The 17,968-nt window shown below is 35.7% G+C and overlaps 1 protein-coding gene across 11 annotated transcripts in view; it reads right to left on the minus strand.

Annotated features, from left to right (window-relative positions):
• Nucleotides 1-17,968, minus strand: part of Mctp1 (multiple C2 and transmembrane domain containing 1) — a 539,183-nt gene that overhangs the window by 201,472 nt on the left and 319,743 nt on the right. For all 11 annotated transcript variants that reach the window (XM_063245361.1, XM_063245358.1, XM_063245362.1 and 8 more), the window contains exons 4-5: nt 10,484-10,563; nt 7,910-8,021 (exon numbers count right to left, since the gene is read on the minus strand). In XM_063245361.1, the coding sequence (XP_063101431.1) occupies nt 7,910-8,021; nt 10,484-10,563 (192 nt within the window). The remainder of the gene's footprint in view (nt 1-7,909; nt 8,022-10,483; nt 10,564-17,968) is intronic.

The raw sequence follows: 17,968 nt of genomic DNA on the forward strand, positions 1-17,968 counted from the left end.
GTGGTTCACATTGTGATGGTGTATCTTCCTGCTAAATCTTTATTTAAAAAATACACTTCAAGCTATTTTCTTTGTGGAAGAGTTTTTATGGGCAAACTTTTTAAGTGATGTTCTGGAGCTGAATGCCTAAGATCATGGGTCTCTTGAATCAGGTAAACTATTAACGCTGAAAAAAGTTTTTAAATGTCTCCTCTTTACTGTTAAAAAAAATTCTGAGTGCATACCAAGAGACTAAATTCTTAGTCTCTCTGATTCATCTCTTTACCCTGTCTTAGTTTTATCATAACCTTCAAGTCAGATGAAGTCCTGACTGGGGAATATTTGAAGTGAAGAAAGTATAGCTTATGGAAATGCTTGCCATATTTGTACAAGGAAGTGTACTGATATGAAGAAGATCCACTTGAGAAACCTCTCACTTATGGTTTACAAAAATACAAGGAAAATACTTTAATGTAAGACTAAAACAACCTTTGTTTTGGACTGAGAGAATAGGATGCTGTGGAGGTTCTACATCAGGAAATAAGAAAACCATAAACATTCAAAGATAACAATAACATTCTTTTTTTCTGCAGATAGTAGTTTTACAGGGGCATGTTTTCTCTACATATGTTTCATGTGAAATATTAATGAAAACACTGAAGAGTGTAAGAATATGGAACCAAGAAACTATAAGCATTGTCTCAATACTGTTATTGAGACATTTTATGTTTTCCAGCTACTAAGATCCAGTTCATTTTGCAGCAAGAAATCTCAGCATTAGGTTGTGGAAATGGACAGCTGGTGGGCATAAAGTACGTGGTTGCTGTTGATGTCAGATGAGACACCATCATCATCACCAAGGCTGCCACTATCACCACTATCAAAAGGCAGCTGGAATCCGAATTCTTTAGTGGTGTGCTGTATTCACAAAACTGTCCAGTTAGGAGTTCAATAATAAATGCTCAACTTTCTTAGAAAGCAGTTTCAGTAGAAAAAGCATAATCCCTAAAGACAACATTTTGAGTCAAATCAGTGAGGAAAATTAAATCAAAAAGTAAAACCTCTTAACTCACAGTCATGGATCCTCATTATCTGGCATCTAAGAATCTTACAAAAAATCCCATCCTATAAAAAATGCCATGCTATGAAAAAAGCAGTTAGAGCACGAGGAAGGATGGAATTTTGAGACAACACTCTTACAAAGATACAACCTGTTGGTCAAAGCCACATTCCTGACTCAGAAACACTGCATTTAATTAACCTTCTATCTGTAAAACAGTATATGGCTGATATTTTTCTTGCATTTCAGAGTTAAAAGCAGGCCACATGGTTTATTTTTCTGATTGACAGTCTGAGACAAGTAAAAAGTCAGTGATTCTGCAAGTATAAATATGAATGATTTGACAGTTTGGGGAGGCCAATTGATTGTTTTCCTGATTTGCTATCTAAAATCCAGTGATCTCAAAATTGCCACAGACTTTATGACTAAATGTCTGCCTCTTTAGTCAAATTTACTAGATAAAGTGATGCATTTCATATCCCATGCCTAAGTCTTTTCTTCTGTTTAGGTATTTCCTTGAGGTAGATTCAATAAGATTGTAAACTGCAGAAAACTTAAAAGCAAATAAATCTAACAGACAAACTAGTTGATGTGGTTATTTTTGCTGTCTGTAATGTGTTAGAGAAGAAAGATTGAGGAATGTTAAAGATAAGCAAATTCTAGAAAAGTAAGATTTTATTTTTGCTCTATGATCTTAACTTCAGCTGAGAAACATATGAATTCATTTTTGAAAGTATCCATAACTAATATTATATCAAATAGTATGATATATAATTTAAATTCTTCATTAGCGCTCAGCCTTTCTTGAAGCTACAAAAAGAAACAATGTAACATATGGTCCATGACAGAGCTGTGGAAGTGACTGTTTCTAAAATATTCCAAATTTCAATGCATTTTTTATTTTGTTCTTTTGTTGTAGTGACTTTTTAGGCAACTTTATTGCTAATACACATAAAAATTGCAGAACAGATACTATAATTACATATTCAAAATTTGGAAATGGATGTTTCTTCAAATTTTGTCTGTGTAATAATTCTGAAAAATATAAAGATTAAACCCAAAGTTAATCTGTCTATATATCTATGTATCTATGTATCTATCTATCTATCTATCTATCTATTTTAAACGCTTTGTATAGAATTAGGATCAATTCATATGTTTCTTTAATTTTTCTGTTTAGGCTTAGCCAAGCAATTTGCATGTGGTAGATTACTTAAGAGAGTGTGTAACACAAATTAACTCACTTTTATTTCACAAATTCTCCAATGAAGAAAGCTGTGGACTGAACTCTGCTAGAAAAGAGCCAGAAAGAACTCAAACACACCATCAGACGCAAATACCATATATAGGACACACAAGTATGGACTACACAGCCAGGTTTAAATTGGGTCATGCAATCAAAATAGAAATGACAGTTGTGCCATGCAATGAATCGGCATTCCCCTTGTGATGTTTTGGCTTCTTGTACACACAATGCTGAAGACTTAAATAATGTATATGTCTGCTTGCATCTGGGATTTTTACAAAAGACTCATTATGAACTCAGTGGAAATTTTAATAACAACTATGAAATACATTTTCTGTTACACATATTAAACTTCTGAAATTGCTGTAATTAGATGCTGCATGTTTTCAAGGCTTTAGTAGATTCAGTAGGCTGATAGCTTTTCCAACTCATTCTTTAGTTTTACTGATTTCCAGAAGTGGCAGTCCACACAAAGAGAGATCGTCTCAACTATATTATTCATGGAATATATTGTCAGTATTTTACAATGCATAAAAACTCTCCCGATATCTGAGAGATCTTCAGTTTGTAGTGCCAAATATTCTTTATTTCCAACTCATCTCTTCTTATTTTTCATAGCATTTTCTTAATGTTAATTTTCTATTTCTATCTGATAGTTTACCTGTTAAAAGTTCTTGAAACTCATCTATCCCATTCTGCATTTTAGTATTTATAAAGTATTTAGTAAAGTTTCATAAAACACTGACATAAAAACAAATGTAATTTTTGAACTACAGTCTCCAGTTGCAAAAGCCTAGACTAAATTACTTCTGAGCTAATAGAGAATAGAACTCTTACTGTAACCATGCAGTCTGAGGGTCAATGCGAAAATCATCTTGTGTTCCCACTCTGTATGTCACTCATATTAAAGCATTCAGTAATTGATTTCTGGTTTGATGCATTCTGAGGTTGAAATTCTCTAAATAAATAAGATTTTTTTCCTGGATAATTTGTAGAGAAGTTCAGCACACCATTTTCATTGAACAAGTATTTTATGTATTTCAGGCATAGGAAGATTTGAAGATTTATTTGGTCTCTTATTATTCTTAACCAAGAATTTTCAACTGTGTCTCAGGGAAATATTTTCAGCTAAAAATAGGCATTTTAGAAAATAATGAAAACACAGTCATGTGTTTATCATTTGTCATCATTAAAAATCCTTGAAAAGTACAATATAATGATTTCAAGCAGATTATCATCAATATATTAATTTTAAGAATTTAGAAAGTTAAATCATTTAATGGGGATTTGAATATTGAAGTAATAAAAAAAACCCTTAAAATGTCTTCCCCTGGTCCTTCAAAGCATCCCTTCAAATTCACATAGAGATTTGTTTACAACCCAACAAGTACTACATCCAGAAAATCAGACTGGGTTTTGAGAGCTTCATCCTCAGAGTATCCATAAAGTTGGGTTGCCCATGGAGCACCCATAAACTATCTCTGCACAGTTTATAATACCATAAATATGCCCTTCTCCCAAGATGTCAGGATGTGGGAGTGGAGGTGAGATGGACAGACACATACCGAAAGAAGGACAAATGACACTGATGCCAACTTAGATTTGAGAGAAGGTGAACGGGAGGGAGTTTGTGTGGCTGTGACAGACGTTACTGAGGTAGCGAAGCCTGGTGTCAGAGAACCTTACAATCCCTCCCCAGGAGCTTCCATCAGGTCACAGAGGGGGCCTCAAGGCGCTGAGCATTTGGAAGAAGAGAAGGGAGTTGCGAGCCTAGGGCAATGTTTAACAGACCAGAAATGGGGGTTTTTCCTTTTCTTTTAAAATTAACAGATAAATATTGTATATATTTATGGGGAGACAAGCTGGTGCTATGTGTTACATACTATTTGATGTTCAAATCAGAGTGAGTGCATCTATTTCCTCAAAAATTTGTCATTTTTGGCAGTAAAGCATTGAACATCCTTTCTCCCCTTTTGAAATACGCAGTATGTTTTCCTTGCCTACAGTCCCCCTATTGTGCAATAGCACTCCGGTACTTGGGACCGAAATCTAATATCTAATGTCTACTCTTTCCCTGTGCTCTCTCCCTGGGCCACTGCCTACCTTCAGGCAGCCACCTCTGTACTTGCAACTTCTATGAAACCTACATTTTAAATTCTATATGTGAGTCAGGCCATGTGGTATTTGTCTTTTGTGCCTGGCTTACTTTCAACACATAATGTCTTTCAGTTCCATCCATATTGTAGCAAATGACAAGATTTCACACGTTCTCCTACCTTGAGTAGTATTCTTTTTTAGTTTTTAAAATAATACATGCTTACTTATAGTTCATAGTCAGAGTTTGCAGAACTAATAACTTCTGTTGATACACATAATAGCTAGATTTAGAGAATTTAAAATTATAGCCACATGGGCCAGGGATATAGTTCAGTGGCACAGCACCTGTCTGGCAAGCATGGAGTCCTATGTTTGATTCCCAGTGTCAAAAAAATAAATATAGCTATAGAACTTCTACTTAGGCCAAATGAAGACAAACAAGAAGCAAATTACATGTATTTGTTGACAGTTTTCTTAACGTAAAATGTACAATTAGAACCTCAAATTTGAATCTAGAGTACTTAATAGCTAAGATTTTGGATCCTCATAGAATTTCCTAGGGTGGGTCTTTTATCGTGCTTCTCTATAGGCAAACCTGTGCTCTGGCATACACGATGAACCATGACAGCCACAGTGGTCACCCTTTTCTCTGCCTCCTCAGGGTGATGGAGGTTAGATTCGAGACTGTTCCCTGCCAAGGGTCACTGTGGGGCCCTGGCAAGCAACTGGCTTCTCTGAGGAAGAAAAAAGAAGTCAGGGAGGATTAGCAAGAAGCTGGAGGAAAGATACCATTTCCCAGTTTTCACCGTGGAACAAATCCAGTACTACCCAAACCCCTGAAAGGGATGGTAAGAAAGGAAGACAGTCAACAAAAATTAGTTGGTAGTAAAGGAATTGTCCCAGAAAATCTGGGGCAGTCACAGAAATTCAAATTTTAAAAAAATGGCATGAAAATTTTAGGAGAATATCTTGGTGTTGAAAATGTATGTGGCTGGAGAGATATGGTGAGAGATGAAGAGGAGGAAAAGAAGAAGATAAATAAAACCAGATTTTTGGTACGTAACTATCATATGAGCCACCTATTTTCTTCCATATTCATGTTTGAAAACACACAGATAATCAGTTTTTGAGTGCTATATCATTTTCTTCTAATTAGATATATATTGTATCTAAAATATAAGTTTGAGTGGGCACAGAGATTGAATTGAGTTTTTGCAAGGATTGTTAACATCATATTGTGTTGTCAGCACTACTTTGCTAGTGCTGACATGTATTTCTGCATAATTTAAAGTAACACAGTAGCTTCATTGTGAGGTCTCTGGTTACCAACTTGATTCCTCAAGTCCTTGATTTGATGCTATCCTATTTAATAAAGATCCTTTAATGCAAAGAGTCAGCAGACTACCTATCATCAAACCGGTCCAATAAATGTCACAGCTGCTATGTCACTTCAATCTCCAGCAATATTGCAAGTTCTGATGATGTGGGAATATGCAGGACCTCAGGCACTTAGCTGCTTTTATTTATGAAGGACTATCCCTTAATAAAATACCGGAATATTCTACTGCCATGCTATGTTGCCAATTTCCTTCCATGTCTACCTCTGATAATTCTAATCCAAACCACCATCATCTTTCACTTGAATTTTGCAATAGCCACCTAATTGGTCTCCAAGCATCCATCTTTACTCCTTCAACCTGCTTTTTACAATGCAGGTAGACATATCTTCAAATATGATTGTCACTTCCTATTTGCAAACTTTTCAATGACTCCCCATTGCTCATTGCGAAAAGACTACAGATCTTAACAGGCCAAAGGGCCCTCCGCAGTCTGACATCTCCTTTTATTATAGTGTCATCATGCACCATGACTGTCCACCTTCTTTGAGGTCCAGAGCCTTCATTTTGAAATGAAACATAATTTCTCAAGCCACAAGGCCTTTGCATATGTTGTGCTCTCTGCTTGAGATACTTCTTGTCTTTTTGTCTTAGTAACATCTATCCACACTTCATATTAACCTCTTTAGAGAGTCCCTATCCCCTTGTCTAGAACAAAATCTCCCAAGTTTGTTCCTTCAGCAACATATATGTCTCGTGGCACTTAACGTGACTGTCATCTTACATTTTCTTCAGTGATTATTTGAGTTGTGACATTTCAGCTGGACCCAAGTTCTATTGTGTGTCAAGTACTCAGTGAAGAAACTGTCTTACAGTAGGTTCTTGGTGAATACCAGGATTATATGAATAAAAGATACAGATGGATATGTATAACTTCTTCCTATGTATGGGTTAGCTAGCTAGAATCTACTTCCTGGTTTGTGCTGAGTGAACCAATATTTTCTGAATTGGTGAATTCTAAAATGATGGGCTTCCATTTCTAAATACTCTCTGTAGAAACCTTTCTTCATCTAACCTTCCATCTATGTAATACACATTTGATTTTACCATGGTATATTTTCACAGTGGGTAGGATTTGGTAAGACTTGGCAAGACTTGGCAAAGTAACATTTCTTTCCAGATGCTTAGTTCATACTTAAGAAACACTATATATGAATTTTGGGGCTCATTGTTTATTTTTGAAAAGGATGGAAAGAAATCTTGATGGGGTGAATTTTTCAGTGAGCTAAAAACTCTTTCAAATTTGAGGCTGAATTCTGCTATTTGTACCTATGATTTTGGAGGAAATGTCAATAATTCCTTGTTCAGCAGACAATACTTTGCAGCTTTAATTGTGCTATTTTAAGACAGCCATATGTATATTGCTGGAGTATATGAACTTGCATAAAATTATGTCTACTACAAAAATGCGTTACATGAAGGTGCACTGGGTATAATAAATAATTTCTGGTAAACTGTGGCAGGAAGTACACTGAAAAGCACACTAATGTAGGTCACAGCTGATATTTTTTCATGTCACTTCAACAACGCAGTAGTAATTGGCTCCTCTGTATCCTCTGTTAGCTTTTCATAGCAGCATGGTGTGCAAGGAAATACAGGCAGCTTGTGCTGAAAAATGGGGAATATCAACATGGAAGCCCATCGAGAGGGCGAAAAACACTCACTTATCATTCAGTAAGCAAATACCAGAAAGCAGAAACTCTGTTATGATTTGATCTCATTTTCTTTGTTATGGTCCACCTGACAATTCAGTTAAAACAATAGTTTCTGGATACCTCAGTATAGAATTCCAAATATTCAATTCACCAATAAATGTATTCCCTGAATGAATATTAATATTTCCCTATAATATTACATCTCTCAAGTTGAGAAATAACATAATACAAAAAGCACAAGTGCATTCCTTGTTTACAACAAGAGGTTCTGATCTGGAGCATGGGACAGGAAATTTGAGTTGAAAAGACACAGTAAGCATGGAGGAGCGATACCCAGGATACTCACAGAAACAGAGAACAGGTCAGATTTCATGTGGAGCTTCTCTTTATTATGACTTCTGGGTCCAAAGAAGGCTCACTTACTTGAAAATGTGAAAGCAAGAAAGAGTTTCTAGAAGGCTGTGGGGCAACTTACCACATCCCTGGATTCTCCTTCTTTAGGGGTAAGGATGACCGACAGCAAAATGATTCCAAGGTCATGGTCAGGATAATGGGGATCTTTCAGAGTTAGGGTCACATCTGTGGGCCTGCGATAAAAAATATTTCAATTTTCAGCAGTCATTGAATAAATAAACCAAAAATACTCTTAATTAAAATTACTGTTAGAAGAAGCAAAGCAATTTTTGTTCACCTTTATTCTCCTAGTATAATTTTGTTGCTATCAAAATATCACCAACGTTTTAAGTACTCAATAAACTAACTCAGTTAAACAAACTTGAATTCACTGGAGAAATTGCTATCCTTTCTGGGGTTCTAGAAAGTTACTGAAAAAGGCCAGAAGCTACAACATGATTGGGAAACAAGTCTTTTTTCTATGATTTCTAAACCCACAGAGATGCATACCAGCTGTTTTATATACATTTGAGCCCAGTAACTTGACAAGGGTCATTCATTGAGCAGTACCATCCTTTTAGTTTTCTGAAAGGTTTTTTTGTTTTGTTTTGTTTTGTTTTTTTTAAGCAACAGTAGTTGTAAACAAGTCCATGGGAAAAGGAGAAAATATAAAATATAAATTTCTCTACTTCATAGACAATTTTAAAACTATATATAATTATTAAAAGACTCTGATACATAAAGTCAAATGTTTCTGGCTGTTCAACTGTACTTAACTTTTAGGACTGAAAGATGAGACAGTAATTAAAGCTGGGTAGTACAGCCTTTGGAATTATGTAAGAGTTTCTGAGGAAGTTATTATGAATAACTCAATGCTGCACAGTAACTTTTGGAAAACAAATGAAAATACACATTCAATTGATAGTGTACATGTGTTATGAGTAACCATTTGGTAGTAATGACTTGTTCCTTTTATTTTAAGAAATGAATTTTAGACAATATATATGTACGCACCATGTAGGGTTACAACTACACTTGATTCGGTTTTTTTTGTAATGAGCACATACACAAATTAATAGGAATAATTTATAATAGTTATGTGTTAAAGGTTTAAGAAAATTACAGCTGTTTACTAGTGCTTATTATTTTCTTTCAAACAGATATTTTAGTGTTTTATATATAGCATAAATATTTATATGGAAACTATTATTATCCATTTTTTACACCCCGAGACTGCTGATTTATACCTAGAATAAAATGTCATATACAAAAATGTGACTTTAAAAAGTAGTAATGTGGTGTGTATGTGGTTTTAAGGGGAAGGACTCTAATGATAAATACATAAAATATGCAATATGATAAATGTATACCACATGCTTCTAATCTTTATTAATGTTTTTAATGATCTTTTATTTTCCATTTAAAATTATTTCTCACCATGATTTATCTTTAATAGAAAACAAGAGAAGTTTATGCTTTGGGATTAAGCCTAGTAATTTGCATGTCCTCATGCAGAGATCTACAGAGAAAGTAATTGCAGCCTTCATAAAAGAAAAGCACAATGCATTCTAGTTTGAGCTCAGTGTTTATGGCAACAGACACATCCACCATTCTTCAGGATACTCCCTGCTAAAGTGGATTGTCATTAGTTAACTAAGCTCTGACCAAGGGTCAAGCCAATGCTGGGCTTTCTGGAGGATGTGTAGAAAGTACAGAAAAGGCTGTTCCTAAGTTCAGTAAAGGCAAACACTGGAAGTCCAATAAGTTGTCCTTCTACGCCAACTTATAACACACAAGGGGGTTCTTCTATGGACATTTCTCTATGTATTTACATTTGTGGAAAAAGAAGGTAGTGTCTTGGCCCTTAAGTCTGTTTTCCTGTCTTACACTCTCCGTATCATATGATTTGGTACAATCATTCCAAACAGGAATTCCTTCTCCTGAGAACCATCATAGAAGCTTTCTTTACCACCCAATTCATCACTGCTTTACTTTTTTAAACCACTTTTTCCTTGTGTAGTATGATCACTTCTTAATTCCTATGCTGAGATAAATTTTGAAAAGTATATGTTCATTGAGTGCAATGAATGATTTGTGCTAGTAATAACAATATAAGCTTTGCAAAAAGTCAAGCAACTTAAGTGATATGAGTAAATACATTCCATGTGCTTTGATCTCACATGCACTCCTTGGTAATCTAATGATGGCCGGCTGGTGATGCTAAGTAACAATGTAAAATCAGGTTTTATAACAGGGTTGATGTTTTATGAAGCAAGTTGCTGATTTTTGTGCTTTATTGCTCGTGTAGCAGCATAATTCTTAAATTAATCATTATGATTAGTATGATTAATATGTCCTATAGCAACCATCTGAGCCCTGGGAGGTTGAACAATGTGGCTCTTATCTCTAGATGCCTAGTGCTTGGCACAGCTCTGGGATACAGAATCAGTGTCAGAGAATTTTTCTGTTGTACAGCTTTTATTGAGTGATGGAGTTGGGAGTGATGCTATTATTCTCATCAGATAGATGAGAAAGACACACTCGGGGAAGGATGACTAGCCTGAAGGGTCGCAACTGTAAATGACATGACAGCAACTGTAGAAGCCAGAGGGCTGATGCTGGCTACCTCACAGGTCCAGCTGCAATTGAAAGTCACCTGTTTAAGTCCAACTGTGTGAGATCCAGAAAGGCTGAGCCCATGAAATCATCCTGCAGTCCAAAATCATAGTCAAATACCTAAGAAGCAGAGAGACAAGACATTGTTATAAGTAGGTTTTACATGAAAATGTCTTGATTATGAATAGTAGTTGTCTTCATCAGCAAAAAAACTCCCAAACTTTCTGATATTTATTTTTTAGTATATTTGTTTTTATAATTTGAAATATTAGGAAAATATTCAGAGCACATTAAAAAGTTCTATTATACTTGGTTTATATCAAATATAGCATTTAAAATGGTATCTCAAATAAAATACATTAAATCTTCAAAAACATAAAAAATGTAGCCTTAGAATATTTTCCCCCTATTATAAGAAAGATATTGGCACTACATTGGAAGGCAAAGTGAGATAGTGTGAAATTAACCAAGTGTGTTTTCCATTTTAGGCAATAGATGATGAGCATATGACAATTTTCTCCTATGTTTTAGGTCACTGAAAACAAATCTTGTGATATTATAGGCTAATGCCATTTAAATACATGTATTATAGTAAGCTACTGGTTGATAAATTGTGTCAGTTTGAGCAGTTCCATACCCTAGGGTGTAGAGGACATGCTCTACAACTGCTTATGTTTCAGGATGTTGTCATGGTTGATTCATAGTGTCAACCTGAGAAGTTCAGAAGTTTAAGTGATTGAGCAGGGGGCTAAGATCCTCACTTTTTAAATATTGTGAGCTGGGGTAACAGGGCAGGGAGATGGTGTGAGGGTCGCACCACCCTAAGACAGGTAGCCTGCTTACAATATAAAGGAGGAAAAGAGGCTACAAATCTTCTTTTTTTTTTCTTGTTGCTTTTGCTGTCTTATATCAGCGTGAACTATTGCCCTGATGCCATCCACCCTGCCTTTAAGCCAGCTGATTACGGACTGAAACCTCTCCAAACTGTGAACTAAATAAACCTTTCTCCTTTAATTTCGGGTGTTGAGTATTTTGTCTCAGCAATGAGAGAAAAGTAAGAAAGTAAGACAGGCAAAGTTCCTGACTTCTTAGATGCTACATTTAAGAACCTAAATCAATATACACAATTTAGTGATGAGAGCTATGGGGACAAATAAAAGCCTATGTGGTATGTTGAAAGGTGCCATTTTAGATAGGGAATCCCTGAAGGTGTCTCTAGAGAAGTGTATTTGTTTATAGACCTAAATGATGGAAAGATGAAACCATACTGATGTGGGGAAGATCACTCCAGTTAGAGGCAGCAGCAAATACATAGAAGACTGAAGTGCTTAAAGACAGTAAGAAATTAGTGGTGCTGAAAGAAATTGTAGAGTTGCAAAAGGAGGTTGGAGGGGTAGCTCAAGAGCAGGTCAGTTAGGGCTATTTGCAAAGGACTCGATATAAATGAGAACTAGCTGACTTCCACGCTCTTACTAATTTTCTCACTCACTTTTTCTCAGGTACTTGTGAGGTGCCAGGCAATATGCTAGGCAATGAGTCAACAGTAGCAGGCAGATACCATTCTCAATGCTTATTGTGTAGTGAGGGGATAGGTGCTAAACAAGGAAGCATATAGCTGATACTTGTATGTTGCAAATTTTGATAAGTGTTTTAAGGAACAGAATAGAGCATGAAACCAAAGATAATAAAGGAGACCTGGGAAAGCATTTAAGAAAAAGTAAGGCTACCAGAAGTGGTTTAGAGCTTCCCAATCTTTTCAAATAGAAAATATTTGTATTCAGCACTGAAATAAATGAGCATAACTGTTTAAGTCCACTCCTGAGTAGGTGATCCAGGCCATTGGACTCTCTAGCATGTTGCAGTCATGAACCTCAGAAAATCAATCACTCAACACACTGTATGCATTTCTTGGCATAAAAGTTAGGAGGCCCAATACAATAGGCCCCACAGGCTTGGATCAGTTACTTCTTTTTACTCTAGTCCAGATGAAAATGAAACTCAATTTAAAAAAGTGAATATGCAAAAATTGATTTTTAGACCCAAAGATAAATACTTTGCATTACAAAGACTTGAAAAGTCACAAGGGAATCAATTTAAGTGATAAGCCTCCTTAATGGCTTTTATATCATTCAATTTGCTGTCATTTGATTTACATACAGCCTTTCAGGAGTACATTTATTGTAGAAAGCTCAGCACTTTGTGCAATAAATATTCTCCTTGATCAATTGCAGTTCTGAGCTGTAGTCTCTGTTCAGAGGCATGTCACATGCATTCACTGCACATCTTAGACAACTGAGATTTCAACACCTGCAGGTGGCTAACGCAGTCTGTTTTATAACATAAAATTTGTACGAGACATTAGACAGATTTCTTACACAATTTCTTCTAATCATACCATCCTTGGACTTGGAGAAATCTTGGAGAAAAGACAGAAGGCATATAATCACTGAGAATAAAAGGATTCAAAGTCCTTTTATTCTCATGCTAACAGTATTCACACAGTCCTAATCCTGAGATTTTACTTTAACTCTTTATTACTATTAATCAGTCAAGTCACACAGAATGCATTTATTAATGAAATCATTAGCTACACTACTTGGTTCCAGGATCTACAAACCATTTGCAGGGATAGCATTAGTATTACAGGTGGATCTTCAGAAACATGTAGCATTGATGACAAATAAAAAGGAAAAGTTATTCCTCCTGCCATACAAGCAAGAGTTTACTAATGTTTATTCAATGTTTCCTCTAAATTGGACACTGTTTTAAAGACATTAAATACATTTGTTAACAACCATTTTACAAGTCATTTAAGAAGGTATTGTTTCTATTTTTCAAATAAAAATTTTAAAGCTGAAAAAGTTAATGTTATTTACTCTCAAGGTCTAGGGACAGGAAGAGGCAAGATTCAAATCTGGTATTTGATTTTAGACACAGAGCATGCTTAAAATTAACAAATTAACAAATACAGCTTGCAATTCCAAGTGCTCCAGGAAAAACACTGGAAATTCACCATGACTAATTGACACAAAATCCTTGCTTTCTTGAAACTTCTACTCTGGAAGTTGGAAACATTACGTGGAAGTTTGGCTTGGTAAGACCATTTTCTGTTTTTGAGTAAACTTTAAAAACACATTTTATTCTAAACAATGAATTCATGTAGTACTGGAACTCGATATTTATGAAGAAAATTGCTTTTGGAGTACATCAGTGACAAGTCTTTTGATTATCAGTCATTGAAACCTCAACTCATGCCTTCAACATGAATGAAAATTTATTACTTCACATGACCAAATATATACAGCAATTATGTTTTAGCGTTTTGATTTTGAAGTTCAAATGATTCATGCATTTGTTCATTTATTTGAAAAATATGGAATAAGAACTTCTAATTGGTTGGATGCTGCTTTAAGCATTTGAAGTATAGCAGTTAACAAAAGTTTTGCTTTCGTGACGCTTACGTAGAAGTCAAGGTGAGGAATGATTCAGAAAATGCATATATATGTCAAGTAGTAATAGGTGCAAAGGAAGAAAAACATCTTAGGGCCAAGAGTGACATTATGTGAACTGTTATTGACATGTTTAGGAAGGACAGTAAGGGAGGCAATGCAGGGGAATGTGAAGCCACTTTGGGGAAAGTGTGTTCAAAATGAGGGAATAGGAAAAAGTATCCCAAGAGGAGAGAACAGAAAGTGCAAAGGTGCTAACAAAACTGTCCAGAGGCCCTGTGGCTGTAAAGTATGAGCTAGAGGAGAGCGCTGGGATATTAGTTCAGGGTTACCTCATTGTACGACTTTGGGTTTCCTTCTGAGTATAGTGGAGACACTGGAAGATGTTATGCATGGAACTGACACAAGGAGATGCACGTCTTTAAGAGCTCACACGGAAGCTATTTGCTGAATTACATTTTGTAATGAAAGAAATACTGTAAGCAGGTAGACCAGTAACCCTGGCAAGAATGAATGTCTTTGAATTTGATGGTAAGGTGATGAGAAGTGCTAATATTTAGGGTATACTTTGATAGTAGAATTGTAAGAACATATTGATAGGTGAGATGCCAAATAGAGAAATACTGGAATTGAGGACATTCAGAAAAGAGTGGACACAATGGTCCTGAACCTGATCTTTGCTCTTGGCTGGTGTGTGGGAACTCCAAAATTAAAACATTCCCATTTAGAAGGCCACTTAGTTCATATGCTGCTCTGAATTTGTGGAAGTCTAGAATTTTTGTACACATGGCTGGTCATTACAGCAAAATGGACAGCACTGGCTGAAAACCATAGACTGTGTCTCAATTGGGCATACTTGCGCAGAAACACAGCACAGTGTTGCTGTTTTTTACAGCTGATAAGTAGCGTGCATTGTGTGTTCTTTCTTGATAAGAAACTACCTGATGGGACCTTTCCTACTATGGACTGTGTTGCTGTAATCAACTATAAACTACGTACAAGCACAACTGCCTAAAAATACATGAGTTCTTTGGGTGTGAATCATTGTACATGTAGGTGGTACTGAAAATCCCAAGCTAGACAAAGACTCTTTTGTCTTGAACAATTGTTGAATTGCTATAGCGCTTCCTGTGATGAGAAATGTGAGAAAAAGCAGGTTTTGGTGGGGTAGAAAAAAAGAGTTACCATGAATCTGATGCTGAATATGATGGGTTTTGTATGTCTATTAGATACCTAGATGGAAAACAATTCAGGCTGAGAAATAAACATTTTGAAATCATCAGGAAGTCAATAGTACCTAAAGCCACGAATGTGGTCATACGGAAATGACATATACCCAGCGAAGACGTCTGAGGACTAAGCACTGTGTCAATCCAACATATAGAAATCTTAGAGAAGAAACACTTAGGGAAGAAGCAAGCGAACTAGGAGTGGGATTCTGAAAGTCAACTGAAGAAAGTGCTGTAAGACGTAGGGGGTAATCAGTCGTAGCCAAGTAGGTGACATGGCCACTGCTATCTCTTCAGATCCTGCTGTACTTCCTGCATTAATGGCCAGCATACCCTAATGGTCCTGTCTGCCCAGAGCTCCATGGTTAGCTGTCTCTTCATTCAGCTCTAGAGGGAAAAATGGGCTGCTTTGTCTCAATATTCTCAGCAGTAGTCCCAAATTCACACTGGTTCATATCACACCTATTGTTGACCAGGGATAAGGACTTGGCTAGATGGTCAGGCTAGGATTATCTTGAAAGCAGTGGTAAAATCTGCTTCCTTGGGCCACATGGATCACCACAGGAAATGAGGATTCCATTGTCAAAAAATCTCCAGCCGTGATCCCCAAAGCAAAACTGAAACTAGGATTCTTTCTGATGGTTCTAGATGTGATCATCACTTCCTTTGCTGTCGCTGGAGCTGCCGGATGCCAACCAGACAGTCAGACCTCGTCTCAGCTTTAGGACAATTTTTGATATGAACAGAGACTCTTTCAGGATTTCCAATTCAATGCTTTCTACCTAACCATCAATTCACCCCTTCCAAAAATCTTTTAACCTACAGACACATGTATCAGGTGATGGCCTCTGTGTCAATTTTGAATCTCACTAAAGTTTTGCATTGACCATTTATTTGGAAATTCCCATAAGTCTATGAGGCTGTCCACTTAAGTGGAAAGCCATCTTTTGTCTTAGGTTATTTGCTCTTATCATACTTTCTTATCTCCATTAGGTTGTTGTCCTGCTGATAAATACAACTATGAAGTTCTTCAGCTGAGAAATATAACTATTTCTAGGAAGCCAGAACCTATCATTTCTTCAACCTCAGTCCTCACTTTGTCCTAAACTTCATTTCTAACTTAGTTTCCTGTGCATCTCTGCCTTGCCATTTTTCTTTCTTGCCCTCTGCCATGGTTTGCAAATTGCAAATAACCCTGCCTCTTCCATGTATAACCCTACTCTGATATTGCCTAATCCTTGGGGTTCCACTTCATAGCAGCCAATAAAGTTAACATCTATGGGATTTTACTTAGCACCTATACCAGAGAAATGGACAATAGTGATAGTCAGGTCTTCCAAGTTTACCCTTTTCTATTATAAGTCACCGTTATTAATTGCATTCTGACTTATGATAATGAAAGACCAGGCAATTAGGACTCATTCTATATCAAATAATGACTATGGATTCTTCTGTTATTTTCACAGCACATTTCTAATCAATTTATAGGATTGAATTAGTGATAACATATTTATAGTGTTCTATTTTAGCATTTTCTATAGAATATACAGCATTATATTCAATGTCAATCCGAAAGCATTTTGGAGTTGTTTAACTAATGCTTCTAACCAAATTAAAACTGCTTTAAAGACCTAGTTCATCTCATAGGATCACATAGTAAAATCCTATTCAGCAAATGTGTCTTTGACCTATTTTTGTGCCAAATCAGAATGAAAATAACCTCAAGTTACAAAAAATAAATTTTAAAAGCCACTGAAGTAACATTGTAAAACAAAAGAAAAAACACAAACAAGATCTAACTGTGACTATTGCAATTAGTCAACTTTAGTGGAAAATAGAAAGGATGTGGCTTAATTGCTTATTACATTCAAGCAAACCCTTAATTGCACTGGCCCTGGACACCTGTAAAATAAGGATGAGAATCAGCTCCTTGTAGGATTATGATGAGATAATGCAGACCTGACATCTAGCCAGTACTCGGTAAGTGGTAGCTATTATTGCAGACCTGCCTGCATATTAAGAAAAAGTATAGAGTTATGACTTTAGGTTTGTAACTCATTTTGTTTGGTCTAAAATACAGTAGTTGAGATTCTTTGTATTTTTGAAACACACAAAGACATGAAAGGCAAAATAAACCTGTCTTTGCTTTGGATTAATTTTGTTTGGGTTTGCTAAGGTTTATGGCTACAGACATGTTTCCATTCAAAACATTGTTTTTCACATCTAAATGTTTAGAAAAACAGCTCCTTAAGTAAGCTCTATCTCAGAATAATCTACTGAGGTGTTTTTAAAGAATAGAAGCTTTGATTCTACCTCAGAGGCCATAATTACAGTCCTTAAGGGTACACTTGATTGTCTACAATATTTAAACCTTTATAACTAACTCTGATAGGTGAGAATTATTGGTAAATAATATTCCCATAGAGACAATAGAAGGTAGTAATATTCTCCTTAATATTTTATAGAGGATGATAATATTCTCCTTAAGCAGATTTTAATTTTAAATCTTAAGTGTGGATATCTACAGTTACTTAAGGAACTGTCAATTTTGTTACAGTGAATCAATTTAGAGATAGTAATGTGATTAGTAACAATTTTTCTAATTTATTTAAATGTTTATATTATTTAGAGGATTGTTCAAATTTATTTTAAGTGAAATATGCCACCTATAGAAGGACAAGTTTCACATGACCTCATTCATGTGTAAAATCTAGAAAAAATGATGGCGTGGAAATTGAGAATAAAATAGTAGTTACACTTTAGAGATTGGGGAGAGTAAAAAGGAGGGAAGAATTGGGAAAGGTTAATCATTTGACACTGAAAGTTAGGAAGAAGTTTTGGTGTGCA

The sequence above is a fragment of the Cavia porcellus genome, unplaced genomic scaffold, assembly GCF_034190915.1.
Source record: "Cavia porcellus strain 051 isolate PalLab524CR breed Dunkin Hartley unplaced genomic scaffold, mCavPor4.1 scaffold_2, whole genome shotgun sequence".
Lineage (NCBI taxonomy): Eukaryota > Metazoa > Chordata > Mammalia > Rodentia > Caviidae > Cavia > Cavia porcellus.